The sequence below is a fragment of the Argiope bruennichi genome, chromosome 9 (genome assembly GCF_947563725.1).
Source record: "Argiope bruennichi chromosome 9, qqArgBrue1.1, whole genome shotgun sequence".
NCBI lineage: Eukaryota > Metazoa > Arthropoda > Arachnida > Araneae > Araneidae > Argiope > Argiope bruennichi.
Genome location: NC_079159.1, coordinates 62,105,717 through 62,127,561, shown reverse-complemented (window position 1 = coordinate 62,127,561; position 21,845 = coordinate 62,105,717). Strand labels below are relative to the sequence as shown.

The following is a 21,845-nucleotide window of genomic DNA, read 5'->3' as shown; positions in this document are numbered from 1 at the left end:
GCAAATATCTATTATAACAATAAGAACATTTTATGGAGACATCAATATAGCTTCAAGACATTAGAATAAAAGTACCTGCAAAAGAGTGTCATGAATATTGTGCACTCCCTTCTGTAATAGCTGACTCAATTGCCATTTATGAACTTGTCCAGGAAAATTCATACTTTCCACTTCAAAAGTCCTACGCAAATACAAATTTCATTGTCTTTACTTTTGTTACTACTTTTTTATTCAAATAAACTTCTTAGAGAAAAAAGGAACTGAAGAAAATACAAAGTAAATGAACTTTTTGTAAAGGACAACTTAGACAGAATTTACATTGATGAACTTCAGAGATTTTGCAAAGAAATATATTGAAAATAAATAATTATACAATAATTAAGGTTTCAAAAAGAGATAACATAAACATAAAAGAAACATAGGAATCAGTAAACAATTACTGTCACAGTCCATCTTTTATCCTTTTTTAACATCCAATTAATTAACTTAAACCAAAATAAAAGAACTTTTGAAATACTGAATTAAATTATGAGATATGGGAAATTTACAAACATCCCATCAGTGATTCTTTAAGAACAACAAAAAAAAATTAAGTACTGAAGAAAGTGAAAATTAATGAATAGTTGAAAGACGAGGACTAAGAAAAACAGCTCATTTTTATCTTCAAAGAATTGGATACTTCAAAATTTTTCATTGCTTTAAATTGTAAATTAATAATAAGATTATAGCAATTATTTTGGAAAGGTTATTTCAGGCAAACAATAAGCATATATTAGCTTAATATTTTGTAAAAAAAATGTTAAACAAAAGTAAAATTTTTTTAAAGAAATATATTTTTCTCATCTACTTACTCTGTGTAATTATGTTTCAATAAATTATTGTTGTTTCATATTGAAACAACAAACTCATTTTTTAAAAAATTAAATTTATAAGATTTCAAATTATTACAGAATTAAAAAAAAAAAAAAACCTACAAAAAATGCTTCAAAGTATTCATTCAGAACATAAAATAAAGAATGAATCAATAAACAAACATATACACACATGGTTATAAAACCTTATTATATGCTTTATAATACCTAAAACACTAATTTATACAATATTGCATTCAAAATCTTACTATATCACCTCAAAATGAAATTATAAATAATTATAAAGCATTAAAATATCCAAAGTATCAAATCTGATGAAAATTTGATAGCAGATATACCGCAAATTTGCTTCACATTTATCTAAATACATGGAATATATGTCCTTTCCAACATTTATGGATAGTTAAAAAACAGTCAAATCAATTTTCATATAGTAGAAATTTTACAGAAATTAATCATAATTAAAAAAAAATAGATAATTATTTTACAAATTTTAACTCTAAAACCTCTTAATATCCTTACAATATTCTAGGAAAGGAATTATGAATTATATCTTCAATAAATTATAGTATTTTCAATAATTTCTTAGCATAAAAGTGACAGTTGAAACAAAATCATATATTATCAACTTGATTTCAAAACCTCACAAATCGAAATTTTTATAAAAATGCAATTTAGTTGACATTAATATGAAGAAAAAAAAAATGAGAAAGATTATTTTCAAACCCTTGTAAATCAATTCCTCACATTAATATTGTAATGGAAATTTAATTTCTTATTCACTACAGAAATCATTTGAATTATTATTTTATAAACCTTTTATAAAAAATATTTAATATTGTTATTTAACATAATCAGAATATCATCTCCTAATCTGAAAAGCATATATCATAATATTGGTCAAACTCAAATAGTATATTAAAACTTTAACTTTTAAAATTGCAAAATAAAAATAATTTTTTTAAAGTTAAAATAAACAAATTAAAAGAGAAAATTTTATAATTCCTAACGAAATCTAAAATATGTAGTTTACTACATACCAATAAATAAAATAAAGAAAACTTCAATTACCCATTTTCTTTCACATTCTGCAACTGCTTTTTTGTCAAAGGTTGAGGATCTCCTTTTGCATCTAATGACACAATATTCAGTTCTTCAAATGTAGGTGCCACAAAAAGATCTCGTACAATAAGAGGTTTTGACTATATGAAATATTTATAGATTAAGCATATTAATAAATGTAATAATAAATGAAATATTAATAATAATCGAAAAATAAAAAACAGTAGGGAAACATGGTTCTGTATTTTTGCTGTTTAAAACAATTGTAATTAGTAGACAGACTAGTGTCCAAGAGAAAAGAAAAATTGAGGTATGACAGTTCATGCCTCCATACTTTTCACACAATTTCAAAATTATGCATTAATTAAAGGATAATTTCATCAAAAACAGAATGTAATGAATTTATTATTAATAATATTATAAAATAATTAGATAAATGAAGCAGAAATTATTGAGGATAATATCATGATGTGTTCCTTCAAAGGAATGTGACCAATTAATCAGAGGATTTAGGAAGCTGATATTAGATAACTTGTCACAATTTTTTCCCAGCTATTATTATTTATATAAAAACCAAAAATAGCCATTTGTCACTACATCATGTGAATGTCATAAAGCTGGCTAGTTAAAGTTGTGTTCTTAGTAGAGTTTATAAAATATAAAAATAATTATTAGTGCAAAAGGGTGAATAAAAAAAATTAATAAAGATGTTTCTAAATTATTGGAATAATACAATCACCTACATATATAAATTGAATAGTATAAATTAAAATTATATGCAGGATAATTTGGTGTAAATTGCAGAAATTTGACTTAAACAACATAATGCCTAATAAAAAAACATTATAATCGCTCAAACAAAAGTAAAAAGGATTTAAATTCATGATAAAAAATAATATATATGACATATTTTGATGTTTATAGTGGTTAAAACGGAAAAGGTTAAGTAATTAACAAGAAGAAATGCTTCAAGTTTGTATAATCATTATAAGCAAGCCCATATCAACAACACTGTGTGTGCATGGCAAAGTTTTTCAGAGTCAAAAAGTTTTTTTTTTTTTTTGTATTACTTTTATGTCAACATTATATTTCATTTAGTTGTTTAGTTTATATAATCATTTTTGTAGACAAATATAAATATTTTGAATATTAAAATCTTTTTATTTGTAAAATACTAATGGATTTGAATTACAATAAAGCAGCATAAATTTTCTGCATTAAAAAAAATTAGCATACCAACAAAGAATATTTAAAACAAACAGTATTTATTTCTCATGAGTTACCTTCTTATTTCCATCACTTTCAGTAGTGATGACTGTGAGTGGAGGGGGTAAAACAATTGGGAAGTCATCCCAATGATATAGCACTCGTTCTGCAACCTAAAATACAATCCATCTATGAAACTTTTTGTTTTCCAAAATTATCATTACTAAATGAGTTTATACAAAAACATTTTGTGAACCATTTCATTTCAATAGAAAAATTTTGGTAAATAGAAAAGTTTAAAAACAAATTAATTTTATTTCGGACAAAATTTAAACAGCATATATGCATATTTCTGTTTAACTTCATGAGTTAAAATATAAAAGTATTGCATATTTATCGAAATAGCTACCTTTTTTATAGCTTGAACAACCTCAGCGACTTCTGTAGGTGCTCCATCTAAATCAACTGGGAAATGAAGAGGAGCACGCTGTCAAAAATTAATTAAATTAGTAAATATTCATTAAACATAAATCACAGAAAAAAATAATATTGTAAACATGGATTGTTAAATTACATTTGGCATTTCAAATTTCTCCTACTTTAGTTAATTTATTGTGTAATTAATATATAATATTACAATTGAAAAGTTTAAGAGCATTTTAAAATATTTTCCAAATGTAAATGAATTAAACCATTTCCTACAAAGAAAAAGACAAAAAGCACCCAGTGATTGACTTGTCAGAGGCAGTTTCAAATAATTCAAATACATACAGTGCATAGTTTTAGTTCCTCATAAAAGGCAGACAAATTTCCTATTGCAGGGTTTAGTTTAGTTATATTAATATTTTGTTTCAAAGCAAGACATGCAAGTAGGTCTGTTTTGGAATGGACTTCAAAATTTTGAACCATGAGCAATACCTGAACTTCTGTAGCACACCAGAGGAAAAACATTTCACATAGAAAACATGGAATTAAAATGTTTTAACCAGACCTACATGCACGAGATGACTCTTTGGTGCAATCAAATCTCGAATATAGAGCCCTCTGGTCCCAAAGCCGAAATCTCATCACCAGGGCACCATAAACATTTCTCTTGGATGCAAAATCAAATTGTGATTGTCACATCATGATAAGATGCTGACTGGCACACACTTACTGGAGTAAAATATGTTTCTAAAATGCCACATTCTAGTAGATCCACAATCAAATTATTTCTCTTATCTCATCCAAAGTTACCTTTTTCTTCATGTGAAGAATTTGCTTAAGGAGCAATAATTCTCAAATTCTTAAGTACAACAATAAATGACGGAGGAGAAGATGACAAAAGAAAGAAATACATATTTATACTTTTTATAAATAATATCAAAAATGTATATTTACACAGGGCAATTACTTCTAAGAAAATACTACATAATCTATCTGTATTCAATCTCACATAATAAAATAAGTTTTTACACTTTTTGGATATAACATATAGCTTTTAAAATAAAAGCAAATATATTTCAAATTATAATTATGGAAATTTATTAATTTATGCAGAAGGGGCAAAGAGTATATTGAATAGTGGAGAAATTTATACTTTTTAAAATGGACTACCTCTTGCTGCTACCTCTCAACTATGTTAAACTAGTTTTAAAGAAGGGAAATTTAAATAATAGACTAAAGCTTGTATAATTACGGAAATATTCATAATAAGAAAAAAAACCAGATAAATAAATCATTTGATTAATTCATGCATCTTGTAACCAAATGCCAAAGCAGAAATTTAAAAAATATATTTGACATACAAAAGAAAACATATTACCATAACATAGAACTTATTTGTTATCAAAAAAGCATATATTTTTTGTTTAGTTTTCATTCTTATTTTGTAAAAATCTTTAAATTTATTATTATTATTATAGTAAACAAATGTTTTACATGCATATATAAATTATCCTTTTTAAGATATCTTTTAAAAGTTGCATAAACTATGCACTGATTCATTCAGAATTTCACAATTTTACTACATAAAAACATCATAAAAAATTTAAATTAAAAGAACCAGTTAAATCTTTATTAACTTTAAAAATAAGAACAAAAATTGGAAGAAGACTGCTAAATTATTTATATCTAAATATGAAAATTTTGAAAATAAAGAAAACAATTTTTAACATTAATTCTCTAACTTAATATTTCAAATTGACTATTATTAATATGTTTAAACTGACTATTATTCTACATTCAGTACTAAAAAAGTTTTTTTTTATTATTTTATTTACTTGTACATTTTCTTAACATTCATGACATAAAATATTCTTCATATAACAAATTCGAAAAAAAAATTGTAATATCTTAAAAGTGAAACAAAGCTGCTTTTATTAATGAAAAGAATTATTTTTTTCCAGTTCCTTTTACAGATAATCAATAACTTACACCCCACCTTTTTAAAATTAAACATGGGGATACTTTTTTGATTAGGAGCTGAAAAAAATGTCATTTAAAAAGTAATAGGATTTAATAAAATTAAACTTTTATGTTCAAACTTTCAATATATAATTAGTGAAAAATTTTCCAATATTTATTTTTATATTATATTTTGATATAATCTTTGTATGACTGATTGGTCTTGTGCTATTTATTAGCACAAGAGCCAAATTTGGTTATATTGCATAAACCAAGATCTTAATATAATTCAACTAGTTTTGAGATTTTTTTTTTTTCCAGCAAGCAGTAAAAGAATTTACAAATGAGTATCATCATCCAATATTCATTTTAATGGATATTGATTTTGAATTAATTTAGTAGTGTTTGAATTAATTTATATTGGAGCTATTTTTTTACATGGTGAAGCAATTATTATAATCAGACGATTATTTTAACAAAATGATTAAAATGAAGAAAATTACAATTCAAATACAGAAATGATGCTCTTTACAAGATGGCATTATATAAGAATAAGAAAATATAAATCTGCAAAGAGAAAACTAAAAACTTATTTTTATTGACCCCCCCTCCCAATTTACATTATTAAGACCAGGCTGATCAAGATAAGCAATATGTAAGTTAAAATTTTCTTTTACCTAAAAAAGATGAGATGTTAATATGTGGAAGAGGATATTTTTCACAAGCACATAAACAAAAAAATACTCTTTTTGTTTTGCCAATATTTAATTTAAAAACAATACTGTTATATTTAAATTTTAAAATATTCAAAATATGATGTTGTTGTTTCTTTTTCATAAATTTTCAATAAGTCTATTGTTGGTCTAAGTGATTTTTCTCCCCATAATCTTGAATAAGGAGTACAAAAAATCATTAGTAATCCCACTTAACTATATATCTAGTAGTAAATGAAACTACAGCCTATTGCTGTCAAGTTTTTTCATAGCCTGAAAAAAAAATCAAGACTGCAGTCTAGTTTTCAATGATACAATTTTCAATTGCTAAGCACAAGAATCTCTGATATCTTTACATTAGTAAATTGTTGTTTTAACTTATAAATTTAATCCAACACAGAGCCTTTCCTCTCTAATTTTTTTTTTTTTTTTTTTTTTTTCAAAGGGGCTTTCAATATTTTTTTTAACCTAATTATAGAGAAAGAATTTTCAATTTCAGGACAGTGTTAAATTTCTATTTTCTACAATAAAATTAAATAATTTGAAAGGAAATGCAGGTGTCTTTGAAAAATGATATTATTAAAATAACTAATTATTATGATTTTTAAACATTTTTCAGAAAGAAACTTGCATTAAAAACTGCATCACATTTGAATTTGAACTTTTATTCCTTCATAAAATGCAAATAATTAATTCAATGAATTTCAGCTCCATTCTGAGCCTTCAAATTTAGTTTGATAATAAATTAGATGATTTTTGTCAATAAAGCTCACTCGTCAACTTTGGGGTGGGTCTCCTTAAGGAAAGAATGAAATGCACAAATCAAGACAACTTTCCAATTAAAGTAGCTTTTAATTGCATTTTTCCATTATAATATATAAAATGTATGAAAAAATAAATGAACCATAACATAAAAATATACACTATATCAGTCATTCGTATGAGTTACAAATAAAAATAAAACAATATTTGAAAAATACACTATAAATGTTTATAATGAAAATTTAGAGTAAATATTTTGTAGTATGAAATTAACTGGTTTTATTTCTGTTTTAGACTGCATGTAATTTAACAGAAAATTTTGTAAGCTCTAAATATGAACATGAAAGTTTTCATTGGAAATTAATAGTAATCTGGTTCTGTTTTAAATACATGGGTCTTATGGCGGTTCTTCAGATTTTATCAACAAGTATATAGGCAAGATGGTTGTATTATATAAAAAGGAGCGTGGCAAAATCTGAAAATCACCAAATGGTGGGCCATATTCAAGAAAGATTTGAATTGGTTAAATACATTTAGTCCTAAATCTTTGAGTCCTCAAAACCATTCTTTGATTTAAATTTAAACTGGAACCCTTATTTAATATTAAAATTAATGAAATAAATATTAATAATATTTTTTTTTTAAATATTGGTTTTTATTGAAACTATTTTAAAGAGAAATCACCAAGAGAGCACTTATTAACTTGAAATGAATCAAATTGTATCATAAAAAAAATAAAAAATAAAAAAAATTTCCAAATCTGTGAATATAAGATTGGGTAGAAAAAAGTATATATATGTTTTACACTTTATATTACACATATTTTTATGCTTTATATATATATATATATATATATATATATATATACTTTATACTTTTATATATATTATACACACACACAATGCCCTTGAAAGTAAAATAAGAATATAGCAACATGATATAGGAATAAACAGCTGCTCTTTTTTTAATAAATTATTAAACTGAAATACTTTTTTGCAATTCAAATTACTCTTTTACAAACTTTAATCCAACATTCTTGTTGTTGTTGTTTTTCCCATTAGTTAACTACTGTCTATAAAATTATGTTTTGAAAAATAAATGTTTCCATAAATATAATTTTTTTCTCCTTAAAATCCATATCAAATCTTTCATAATTAAATTTTTTACAAAATTATTTATATTATTTGCATAGAATCTAGATGAAGAAAAAAATGGAAAAGACTGTTTTTTAAATCAATTTCAAGAACTACAAAATTGTTAATTTAATCATTATCTAACAAAATACAGTACACACTGAAAAATTTTCAAAATTCTCCAATAATAATACAACCTATAACTACAATTAAAGATTCTGTTTAGGAATATAACATAGCAATGAATTTAATATTCCAAGTAAAAATATATCAATATTATTACAAGTAAATTGTAATTTATATAGATATAAAAATATAATGTATATAGATACATATATAATGCCACCATAATCTATACAGACAAAACAATACAATGTATAAATTGAAAATATTTTTTTAAAGACACTCACCTGAGGTTCAATAACTTCAATTTCCATTGTTAATGAAAATGTCACATTTGTCAATCCAATGGCAGTAAAATAAATAAAGTAGTTTAAATATTGGAAATTTACAGTCCTGAAAAATAATGTGCACATTTAAAAAATATACTGAATTTAATGCAGAAAATAAATCAATTTCTATAATCATAAAGAATATTTTTTTAAAAACAATCACTAGATGATTGATTTGTAATAAATGACAAGAATTCATTTATGTATCAGAACACAGAAGATAATATTATAAAATAGGAAAAATAATTGAAATTATGATGAATGCATCTCAATCAGTTTGCATCTGTTTCTTGACTTACAATTAATGATTTGTATAAATTATCCTGTAGCAGACAACTCAATATCAAATTTCGAAATAGTACGAAAAAAATAAAACAAAATCCCTTTATTAAAAAATAAAACACTAATTCTCACAAAAACAATAATTAATTTTTAAAGCATAATTAATATAGCATAAATAACAGAATACAAATTAAAAAACTGATCTCAATGCAGAGTTATGTATATATATTTATGTTTTCATCAGATGAATGAAACATCGAAATGATGTCTACTCTCACCATAATTTTTTAAATTCATTTAAAATGTATATAACAGTTTATGTGGCTTGCAAACTGTATTCATTGGTATAATTAAGTTCGAAATTGCATTAATATTCTAAGACAACACAAAACTAGTTATGGTTTTTTTTTTCCAATCATCCTACAGAAGAGCCTAGTTGAGTAGAGTGGTTACTATTCGTCTGCTAATTCTGATGACTGGCAATCACTCCATTTATACTGACAAATTTATGATTAAAATGATTGATAAAAATTTACTGATAGATTTTATATATATATATTTTTGGAATTAACGAAGAGAATTATGAAGCAATTTACAATTAGTAAAAATTGATATGAACTGAAGAGATGATATATGATGTAAATCGTGAGATGCGTGAAGTGACCTGTTCTTGATTAGTGATAAGTGTTCTTGGAATCTCAAAAAAAATTTCGTATTTGTGAATGCATGAAATGCTGACAAAATACGTTCATTGTTATTTAAAATAACTGGATCATTTAGAAAATTTCATAAATTAAGCTTTAAAAAATAAGACTTTTTCATTCTGAAGCATAGTTGAGCATTCGCCATTTTGATATCCGATTGCATTTGATTCAACGTCATCTAGAACAATACTAACTACAAGGTATAAAAGAGTGCTTTCATTTTTTTTAAGTTACTTTAATTTTATACTTGGTTTTAAAAAATTAAACAATAGTTTGTATTAATTTTTTGTTAAATATCTTAGATTTAAATATTATTTGTAAAAAATATTTCTAAGAATGAGTATAAACTATTTAAAGATGAAGGCTGTCTTGTAAAATAAGTAAATTCTGCCAATAAATATTCATTTTATTTCTAATAGTATTGACTTTTTTTCTGTAGTAAATGTCCACTAAAGTAACAGCAGTTTTGTGGTTTCTGTTCTAAGTTGGTGTTGATTAATATTAATCGTCATTTTTATGCGAAAAAAATTGAACAGTATCTTTCAAATGAATACTTTAAAAATTGGAAATTGACGGAAGCTTTCCATTCTCTTGTAATAAACATGTCATATACAATATAAGAAAATATTATGAATGTGTAATATTAACTTTTTAATCGTTACAGTGTTTGTTATGATTAAACATTCCATTTTTGTTTCTATGATAAATGCTGAGAATTATAAAAATGTCTTCTACTTTATATAAAAATGTATATTTCAAACATAAATTGTCACTTCAGAAAAATTAGTTTTGTGTAGAGAATTCTAAAACTTTAAATTTCTCATGGATCATGGAATGTTATTTTTATTTATTTTGCTAGAATATAAAAAATTCAAAAAAGATCTGGGCAGTTAAATTTTTTTAGACTTCTGTAGGGAATGAATAAATTGGAATTTTCAACTTAAGGTAACTTAGCATTAAATAAGTTCTGAAATATGCTGTGCTGCCAAATTTTGAATATGAGTTTCTTGATTGACATTACATTTTTTGTTGCCACCTTAAGATGATACCAAAGATGGTGCTTCTTTATTATTCTTCTTGGTGATATAATCTTGTAAGCTGCAGTAATTAAGACGCATAGGTTCCTTCACATGATAATTAAAATAATTTTTTGATGGCATGCCTCTGATATCCTTGTCTTAGCTTTATCTTCAATAATTTCTATGTGTGTTTATAATTGCCATCTAAAATAAAGGCTAAAATCCTTTAATATATTTTACCAATTATTTAATTTTGCAGATGTAGTTTGTAGTCCCGTGCCATTTATCATTTAGAAAAAGAAATTATTTTAGAGTTCTAATTTATTTTAAATTATGACCTTGAAATATTCCAAAATTAAGAACATTTTAAAGTGATCTGACAATTTTTGAATTCACATCATATGTATGCTTTTTAATCGAAACTTGGTAAATGAATTTATAAATGTTTTGTATCCTTATGTTTAATTGTTTAGAAATCTTAATTTTGTCTTGTAAACAAATATTTTCTATTTACTTCATTATTTTGTATCAAGGTATTTTTTAATTGGAAAAGAAATATATTTTCTTGAAATTTATCCATATTGTTTTTGTTTACTTTTTAGATAATTACAAATATTTGGATCATGGCTCAGTGGTAAGTTTAGTGGAAGTAATTTCTTTCCTATTTTCTATGTAAGGTTTACTTAGAAAGCTGCTAATAGTTAAAATTAATTTATAGTTGTGAAGTGTTTGATGTTCATTGTTTTTAACGAAATGCATATAAATTATATTAATGTTTATTTTAATTTAATAGATAAAAGTAAATCTTTAATGACTTTTTATATTTTTTAATTTAAAAGTTTTAGATCAAATCCTAGTTTAGTGAACCTTGCCAAGTTACCTATCAAGATGGTGAGCCAAATAAACAATTTTGTAAAACAATTACTGTTAGCTATTTTTGTTAAAATTATGAGCTGTATTAATCACTATTATGTTATGTAAGAAGACTTCTTTTTGAACTATTATAGATCACTAATGCTTTCAGTTCTGTAATATAAAAGTTTTTTGTGCCGACAGCTTCTGTTGACTGAGAGTTAGACTAATAAGAACATGCAATTCCTTCGGCTTCTGAGAGGGCCATGGGCAGGATTTTTGAAATTATAAAAAAAAAAAAAAATAATATGGCTTTGGTAGCAGGGGGTGTTGGAACTTATAGCTTCACTAACATATTCAACATAATGATTGAGGATAACTGAAATAGTACAGAATAATAACAACAGTTTAAAAAAAAAAAGCAGTATGCCAATTCCTAGTAGCAAAGCTACTAGAAATGGATGTTTTTCAGAAGAAATTTTAAGTGATTAATACAAATCCCTCCATTAATTATTGCTCATCTCTAGTGGAAATACATTACTTATTTCCATAAAGAAATTATGAATTCTCAAGAGAACTATTAATTCAAGAATATATATATATTAAAGTAAGGCATTCCATTGCAGAATTGAAAAAATTCCTTTTTAATATTACTAGATTTAAAGGAAGGCTTGATAATAGTATTACAAATGATTTCAAAAAGCTCATGGATGTGCTTTTAATTGAAATAATAAATTCACTTATTAAGAATTGTCAGAGAAAAAATTATCTAAATCCCTTGAAGAATATATTAAAATATTTTTTCTGTTTTTCATTAAAATAATTATGAAAAATTAGCTGCTGGTTTTAATTAAATTCTAAATGTTATTAATTAAGTATATACTTTTTTTTACTTTCAGTTCTGATATAATTCCTAAAAAGATGTTTTAAATTAACATAAAGTCAGTAAGAATTGCCAAAGTATAAACATTATTTGTTGGTAATTCATATTAAAAATAGCACTAGAATGTTTTATTAGCAATAAAAACTTTAATTAATTATGTGCACAGATAATTATATTCTTAATGAATTTTTATTTTGTCAATTAGTTTTAATTTAACATTGCTTATAAAGTGTTGTTTGCCAACAGATTCTAAAAAAACACCATGCTTATGTGCATGCATTAGGATGGGTTTAATTCATCAAAATAGGGTTGGAAGGAAACATGAAAGGAGAAGATTTGTACGTTTAACAATAAAGTAAACTTGTATTGCACATGGGCTGAAGTAAAATAAAATGGCGCTATACTTCCATATGCATGAAAAAAAAATTGAACGAAAAAGTATCTAATAGGGCGGAAATCAAGTTCAAAGAATTCAGGAAATGCATCTCGCCTCTTAGTGATATAGAATCATCGAAAAGTTTTCATCTCGGAATACTGAAGCGAACAGTAGTTGTAGTTCATTTACAACTCTACTAGCTTTAAAATTAGTAAATTACATATGGGTTTCAAAAAATTGCTTGTTTGGGTTACCATATTGTTGCAGTAAACTGGTATTCAAATGAATCTTAATTAACGTTGTGTAATTAAATCTATATGTTATTTAGCTATTTCTTTCTCTCCTGGTGGAGTCTTTTATAGTGCTATAAAAATTTTGTTTAATTATATAAATTGTTAATAATTGCTATAAATTGTTTTAATCAAAATATTAGTTTTGTGTTAATTATTTCTTAATTGAACAAATTAACTGAATTATAGTTTAATTGAAAGTTGTTAAAGATTGGATTAAATTACGATTGATTTTTAGGAAATTTGTAAATAAAAATTTAACTTTTCTATCTGAAAGGTTTTTTTTATTAATTTACTGACCTAACTATATTATCAGTTTATTTGAAGGAAAAAAATTCACTTCTTTATATTTTTATATATGTTATATAATTTCCCATCTGCTATATAGTTTAGTAAAAAGTATGGAATTATAAAGTCTAGAAAAAAGTTAGCACAAAATAAACGGTTATACACTTTTTTTCTATTGTAGTTTCAAGAAAAAATTAATGTTTTCTTTGTGTCTCTTACATATAACATAACATGAAAATTCTAAAGAGTAATATTTATTTTCACCATTTCAAGCTTTTCATTGTGATGAATATTGTAATGCTGTTCCTTGCCATTGGGGTACAATGTTACACACTTGTGGTTACAGTGCTATATTATTGTAGAAGCAATTGATACAACAATTTAAGATTTATTTTAATTGAAATATTTAATTATTCCATTTGGCTTAAATAAAAATGCTTCATTTAGTAAATTTGCTTAGAATTGAATAACTTCAAATATAGGGATAAATATGGAAACACTTTGGCAGCTTTTAAATATCCTTTAGATACCAAATCTTTGCTTCTCCTTTTAGTCTATTTCTCATGTTAAAATACCTAAGACAAAATGTAAGCATATAAAGTTATATAAAGTAAGTATATAAGTTAGCATCCATAAGAAGATATGCTAACTTATGTGTAGTAGAAGTTTTAAAAAAATGTAACGAATTTTTATTATGTCATTAATATTCCTATTGTAAAATATTGGAATGAAAACTGCAGAGCAATTAAATTCGCTTTGGGAAATAAATGATTGTTTGAAACATGTTAACTGAAAATAAGGTTATTTCATTCTATAATATTGTGCCTCCATCTGATTTAGTTATAAGAAAGAAAGAAAAGCTGACTACATAATATGAATTTAGATCATCCAGTTTAACTTAACGGAACCTAAATACAATTAGTTTTACTACTAAAGTTTTCAGTATAAAAAATATACTAATCATATATTAAGATTTAATTTCATACACAAAGTTTACTTATAAAATTAGTGATTTGCTTTTTGATATGTTACTAATGGTGAAAATTTTCCAAAAAATATATAGACTTCAATAAACAACGGTATGATTTTAAATAAATTGAAGCTAGTGTTTTACCATTATTACCACCACCATTTTAAAATGAAATTTATTGCAACACATTACCTCATGTAATACTGTGCTTTACTTTTTCTAATTCAACTACAAGGTATATGCATGAATGCCATGCCTGGTATTTGCAGTTTAAATTTTATATTTGGAATCAAATATCAAAAATTTTTAATCCATTTTCATTGGACATAAATTTTATTGCATTAAATTTATATGTGTATATTTTTATATTTATAAATATGCATTTTTAAATTGAAATTCACATAGAAATTTGGCAATAGAAGTAGTTCTTGAATATCTTTAATTTTACAGCTATATGTTTTATTGGTACAGTTCTAGGGACGGGTACCATTTGGCGATTTTCCACCAAATTTTTCTCACCAAGCCTCGCGGACGCTGTAATCTTTAGAATTTTATTTCTCAATATTATGACTATTTTGGCGATTTTATCTTTAAAGTTTGGAGCGAAATTTGGCGGTACCCGTCCCTAGGATTTAGCCGTTTTATTTTGTGGTGATACGTATTGCAAATAAATCTTGTAGCAAAAAGTTATACAAACTAGTGAGTTGTATTCATTTTGTTATTAATTTTAAAGGCCATTCGCTGCAATGCCACCTATTGCTAATAAGCCACCTATGACTGTGGGAATGCCTGAAGCATGGCAAAAGGCCATAGAAGCTCTACAAGCTGTCCAACAGCCTAAAACAACTGAAGCTTCTTCAGTTTCAGAACAAAATGGTCCAATTAATGATTTTTCTACATTGGGATGGCAACATCAACAGCCCATCTATCCAACATATCATGGGTATGTTTATCCTGTTGATTATTCTAATTAATAAGCTACACATGTTTATCGAAATGTCTTGTCAACATGACTGTTGTGTTAGTGCATAGAAAAATTTTCCTAAATGGTGTGAGAAATATTCTTTGTCTTGTATGTTTTTTAATTAAAAATTAGCCAAAAGTCCTTTATTTATTAGATCCTTATGTTTAAAAAAAGTTTGAAATATTATTCTTGTTTTTCCTATCCATCTTCCTATAAAACCAAAGTTAAAAATAAACATGTATGTTTATTATTTATATTTTTAAATTATTGTTTTATTTCCAATGAAATTTAATCAATTATTGAAATTTTCAAATTGACTTGAAATACTGTTGTATAAGAGTTGAATTTGTTAAAATAGGAAAGGAAAACTGGGCTGTCATTAAAATAGTGTAATAAAAAGTTAGTAATTAATATAATAAAAGTATATTTATTTTGCTAAAAGTGAAGTTTAGAGTGCCCACTGCGCCAAGGAAGCCAATAAAGATGACAGACAAAATAAACACTTCTGTAAAACAGATATGGTAACCGCTCTATGCATTAAAATTATGAGCTTTACTGATAAGTATTGTAATTTTTATTTTAATCTAAGGTTTATTTAATCTGTATCTGAGATTTTTATTTTAATATTTTCTTAACCTTTGGGATCACTATCGCTGCTTATCTTAACAATTTTGAAGAAGTTTTTCGAACCGACTACGCCGGTCTGTTGTCTAAAGAGCAAAATTTAGAGCATGTGATGCCTTTCAGCATCTAAAGATGCCACGGGGCTGAATTTTTTAAAACTTAAATCAAAATATCCTACGGCTTTGCTAGTGGTGTTAGCAGGAACCTAGTAGCTTTGCATTGAACATAAGGACTGTGTAAATAACAGGAACAGTACATACAAACAACATCCTTTCTTAACTTTAACAACATGTATATGTATATATATTCCATTCTTGCACAATTACCGATACAACAAATTATCAAAGGAACGAATCGTTAGAGCACCAAAAAAATTAACAGAAATTCGAAGAATTCCATCGCAGAATATTTTTAAAGGAAGAATGTAGACGATTTTTTAAAATGCACACTGACAATTAAAAATTTCAAAAGAATAAATATTTTCTGTTCATATTCACATTAAAAATAAAATTGCAGTGTCTTATTAGTTGTAAGAAAACTTAATTATAATATTAAACAATATTAAAATCTTTAATTGATATTTTTTTTAATTATTTTTAAGTTAACATTTTTCATAAAATAGGTGTAGTTCATGTACAACTCAACCATTGTAAAAAGTAGTAAACAAAATAGCATTAAGGTTGCTAGAAGAGTGTTCCGTTGGGTTGCCATGTTGGCAACAAACTCGTGGGCACACTAATCTTCACTCTAACCTTTATTTTTAGTGGAGAATAAAATTACAATGTTTGGTATTTTAAGTTAGATTTTTATAAATAGAAAGTAAATGATCAAAAGAATCAGCATTTTTCTCTCTTGTATCAACATTTTTCTCTCTTGTTGCTATTTTACAAATTTGATTCAAAGTATTTAATTAAATTTAAATCATTTATTGTAAAATATTTTCCTTCACAATTTGTAATGTCATGTATAATTTTTCTGTAAAATAATAATTGTTTCTTTAACATTTTGCAGATTTACTGGTTATCCTCCAAATTATGGATATTATAATTATGTAAGTAATATTTAATAATATGTTAAAATTAAATATATTGCATTTTTATTATATTGCTTAATTTTTATATGTTTTTCTTTTTTTTTATTGTGATAGTTTTATGCATTCTTTTATGATAAAATCTATGATGAAGGCAGTGAGAAACACAAAAAATTGAACAGATTTAATTTCTCCTGCCTTCCTTTTAAATAATTCTCTTCGTTTAATTTTTATTTTTTCATTTCTTTTTATTTCAGGGAATTAAATTTTGTATTATTATAATTATTATTTTAATGCTTTTAAGAAGAAAGATGATGAAATAAAATTTATTAAAAAAATTATTTACTGTTTCAAGCATTGATTCTACTAAATTTCCATGTGCCCATTAGCAAGTTCTATTCTCTTTCAGAATTTTGGCTATCCTTATTTTATGAACACAATGCAACCTACTACACCAATGCCTACTCTCTTGCCAACTACTCCATCTAAAGACAAAATTCCTACAGATAAAGTAGAAGAAAGAGAGGCAGAAAATCATTCTTCTTCATCTTTGGCGCATCCACCACCTCCTCCACCAGATTCACCTCCTGCTTCTCAGCCAGCCTTTTTTACAAATATAACATCTCGTAAGTTTTTGTTGTGGTTCGCCTTGATTCAAAAATATTATCTGTTTTATTTCTGTATGTACATCTCTGAAGGTACTTCCTGCATTTGAAATGAAAATTTCAAGATTTCTCTCTTATTTTCCTAATAATTTTTATAGAATTGAGTTGCCATATTTCCTTATGTAATTATAAAAAGAAATTATTCAATTGTCGCGATATCTTTTGAATTGCATTGTTATTTATAGTTAGAAAATTTTCCTGTCCAAAGAACTGCTGTCTTGCATTTTTAAGTTTAAAAATATAAGAAAATTATATCTAACTTTTTCTTGTTAAGTGTAAAGATATTGACATGAAGGAAATAGAAAATAATTATCTCATAGTGGTTAAACCAGAAGTATGTATAATATTCAAATAAAATGCTATTTGGGTTTTAAAATTTAAAAAAATCAGATTTATAGTGATTTAACGATTTTAATAGTGAATTCTTATGTTAAAGGATAGTTCTTCTAGTTGGAAAATCTTCATTCTATAATGGTTCCTTTTTCAGAGGCTCCAAATAGTGGTGGAGTAAAGTTCAACTTACCAAAGAAGAACAATGCTAAAACAACTTTCCAGGCTACCAGACAAGCACTCCAGGAAAGGATGAATAATTTCCGTAATGGGAACTCTCCTCAGGCTGGAAGAAATACGGCACAATCTATTGGAGGACAAACAAAGTAAGGAGGGGGAAATTCTGAAATTTAATTTTATTCTAAAGCAACTATCATCATAGTTTTATCAATATTTATGTTGAACAAAACTAAATCAGGGTGTTGAATGCCATGAAAAGTGCTTAATTTTCTCAAGAAGTGTGAAGGAAGTCCTATGTTTTGTTTCCTCACTTGTAGAGTATAGTAATTCAAAAGCATGGTCTTAAAGGTTTGTTTGCCAGATATATCAAGAAAGAAAACTAACAAAAGGAAGAATTCGGGGACAGAATCTAATGATTCCAACTCATATTAAGATAATGTTTAACGGTCTTTCCTCCCCTTACCCCCTCCCCCACACACCTACTTTCTTGAAGAATATGGATTGCCATTTGTTGAAGTACTGGAATAATTATCTGGAAGGTGCAGCACACAATATGTATTGCAATACTAATGGCAATTCAAAAAATGTTCAAACTTCAATTTTTAGTGTTTTTATATGTTGAAGAATTTATGCTTGGTAATGTTTAACCTTTTATGTTTTGTTAAAGAAGAATATGCATATTGTTCCGAATCAATGGAAAATCAGAATATATCGAAATGAATTTTGTGCGTGAAAGATAAATATATAAATAAGGAACTGTTTTAAAAACATTTAGCACTGAAACCTCTTTATAAGTACATTATACATTCAGTCTACTTTTTCATTAATATGTTGTTTTAGGTTTGAATTGCTATTCATTGCAGTATGTGATTATGTTAGTCAATTATATAAAATTTAGTATAATGGGATTTTAACTTGTAGCCATAGTTTTTCAATGATTGTAATTTCTTTCTCAGAATTCTTTAATCTCCCCGCCCACTTGAAAATTGGGCTCAATCTCACCAAATTTTGATTTTTACTAAAGAAAAAAAAAAAAAACTGCTGTGTCTGGTACTTAAAAATTCTTTAAGTGAGAGGGGGTTCAAAATTTATATTTTTGGGTTCAATTTCTATCATATAAGCCCCCTCCCCCTTGTTATAACTCTTATAGAAATTTTCCCTATAAAATCTCTGTACATTAAAGGTTTGCCCTGATTGACAGAGCAACTGAGTTAAGGAGCATGAAATTTGATAAGTTATTTTTGGGGCATTCAAGATCCACTATGAATGCATTTTTCAAAATTTTAATTTGAAATTTAATTTAAAAATAAAAACACAATTTTATCATGCTTTCACCATGACATTAAAGCATATTAATTCATAAAAATTATTTTAACACCGTTTTAAAAAATAGGTTTTCAATTACTGCATATTTTTTCTTTAGTAATATTTGAAATAATTATTTTGGTCTCAATTTATAACAGTAATTTTTATTATAATTTTCAATATAATATCATTACTTCTTCGATTCATTGAGGCACATTGTTTTATTGTTGTTATTAAAGTCTTGATAAAAGAAAAAAATGCGTTATTTGCTTTAAGTTGATGTTAATTTTTAAAAATAATTTATTGAATAAAATTCTTTATTCAATAAATTATTGAATAAAGAATTGATGAATCATTTATTTTTTATTTTGATGAGTTTTGTTAAATTTTGAAATAATGTGTTTTTTTATTGTCTCATGGTGACTTCAAAAAATACTTTTCTTTCTTTTTTTAATTATTCATCTGTCGTATTTTATATTCATTTTGCTTCTAATTCAGGAGTTGGGTTTCATAAATTTGTTTTCATTATTGATGAAAACAAGGACTTATTTAAAGCATTTTCATTTCTTCTTAAAATATGTATTCCTGTTTGTCTAATTTTTTTAAGTAAGATTTATTTTTTATAGGTTAGTTTATTTATAGGTTAAAATTTTCATTAAATTTTTGGAACAACTATTAAAGAAAAGGCCTTTACTAACATCATTGGCTTAAAAAAAAAATAATTACTTCTCTGTTTTACTATAAATATGCATGTATAGAAAAATATATTAAAATTTAAAAAATGCACATTTAAAATTTTTAAAAAATTCAATAAAAGTTATGCATTATTATAAAACAAAAAACATCCTTGCTTAAAAAATACACAATTTACATATGCAGATATACATGAATATACTTAATTTTTTTAGCTGAGGCACTTAACTAGACCAATTTGATAAAATTCTCATTGGTTTAAAAGCTCTCAAATATCCCATCGTTCTTGAAAAAGTACTTTATTTTTGCAGTAGCTTCTCAGTAGACAGTAAAAAAATTATAAGAGGTAAAGGTTTCCTTTTTTATTGATTGCAGTTTAAGTATTTTTAAATTGCAAACTTCTGCTTTTTTTTTAAATCTTAATTTATGTTAAATAATTTCATTCATAGCAATTAAAATTCAATGCTTTATTAGTAAAACCATAATTTTTCAATTATTTTGTTTATGCTTTATATTACTTAGGGTGTCTTCCATGTCTCCAGAAGACTGGCCAGAATCATTGAAGTAAGTTATACTGCATGTGTATTACATTCTTTTCAGAATGCATTAAACTTATCTGGGGATTTTTTTTTTTTTTAATTTGTATATTTAGCTATCTATGTGTTAAAAAAAGCAGATCTATTCTGCATATCTCTTGCATTAAATTATATATATACTAACTATAATGTTTGTCTAACAGAAGTGCTTGTTGGCATATAAAAAAAAAAAAAACCTAACTTTTGTTTAAAAACGAAGTGATGAATATATTCCTTTCTAATCTAATAAACAATAAATGAGAGAAAAAGGGTTATTTTATGTGGGACTTTTTTTGAAAATAAATATTTTGGTTAATTAAATGCAAGGAAGTTGAAGAACGAGTTAATTTCCAGCTATGTAAAAAATTGTCTTCTTGCTAATAGCTTTTTTTTCTCTCTCTCTCCCCTTCATTTTGTAAAAGTGAATTCTTAACTGTACTCCATTTTATGTGTCAGTAAATGATAGTTAAAAAGATTTTAATTATTCTGATCATGTCTGAGATGGGTTTTTAAACAGATAAATGTTTCAATATTTTCAGCATTTTGTTGCTGTTAAACTATTAGTATGTGACCTCGTATTCTAAATTCTTTGTATATTGAGTTATTTGAACTAGTATTAATCTTTATGAAACAACAGAATTAGTTTGGTGCATGAAGCACATTAATGGAGTTCTTTTTATGTATGAATTAATTTTTTTCAATGATATACACAGCATTGAAGAGCTTTTTATTAGATTTGCAAGAAATAATGCTATTTAATAATAATAAAAAAATCAATTACTAATTATCCTGAATCCTACTTAGTTATTTTTCAAAATTTGTAAATGTAATAATGATATTTGAAATTGTTTGCACTGATAGATAATTTTATGCTTTTAAATACAAGTATAGTCGGGGGGTATCATCGTATATGTGTATACTAACCATTATAAAGCTAATAACATGTACAAGAGAATGTGCTTCAAATGTTCATAGGGAATTGTTTGCATATTTAAAATTATATATGTCATGATTAGATTACACATGGGGGAAAATTACCATTTGAGATTTATTTTGATTCTATATTCATTTTGATTATTATACTTTGAATATATCTGGAGATATTCAAAGTATAATATTGGCATTTTCTATTCAGGTGTGCAAGGTTTATATGTTCTCTTAATGTCATTAATCGTATTTCTTTACTTTCTTATGCTTTAAAAGCCTCTTTAGAGTTTCAGTCTGCATATT

The 21,845-nt window shown here is 25.2% G+C and overlaps 2 protein-coding genes across 2 annotated transcripts in view; one reads left to right on the top strand and one right to left on the bottom strand.

Annotated features, from left to right (window-relative positions):
- Positions 1–9,300, bottom strand: part of LOC129983778 (uncharacterized) — a 41,391-nt gene extending 32,091 nt beyond the window's left edge. The window contains exons 1-6 of the mRNA XM_056093407.1: positions 9,146–9,300; positions 8,544–8,649; positions 3,550–3,627; positions 3,218–3,313; positions 1,944–2,074; positions 76–181 (exon numbers count right to left, since the gene is read on the bottom strand). Of these exons, the coding sequence (XP_055949382.1) occupies positions 76–181; positions 1,944–2,074; positions 3,218–3,313; positions 3,550–3,627; positions 8,544–8,570 (438 nt within the window). The 5' untranslated portion in view covers positions 8,571–8,649; positions 9,146–9,300. The remainder of the gene's footprint in view (positions 1–75; positions 182–1,943; positions 2,075–3,217; positions 3,314–3,549; positions 3,628–8,543; positions 8,650–9,145) is intronic.
- Positions 9,301–9,504: 204 nt separating this feature from the next.
- LOC129983807 (leukocyte receptor cluster member 8 homolog) overlaps positions 9,505–21,845 on the top strand; it is a 31,144-nt gene continuing 18,803 nt past the window's right edge. Inside the window, exons 1-7 of the mRNA XM_056093446.1 lie at positions 9,505–9,771; positions 11,193–11,224; positions 14,983–15,192; positions 16,849–16,888; positions 17,277–17,493; positions 18,020–18,188; positions 20,563–20,604. Coding sequence (XP_055949421.1) covers positions 11,214–11,224; positions 14,983–15,192; positions 16,849–16,888; positions 17,277–17,493; positions 18,020–18,188; positions 20,563–20,604 — 689 coding nt within the window. The 5' untranslated portion in view covers positions 9,505–9,771; positions 11,193–11,213. The remainder of the gene's footprint in view (positions 9,772–11,192; positions 11,225–14,982; positions 15,193–16,848; positions 16,889–17,276; positions 17,494–18,019; positions 18,189–20,562; positions 20,605–21,845) is intronic.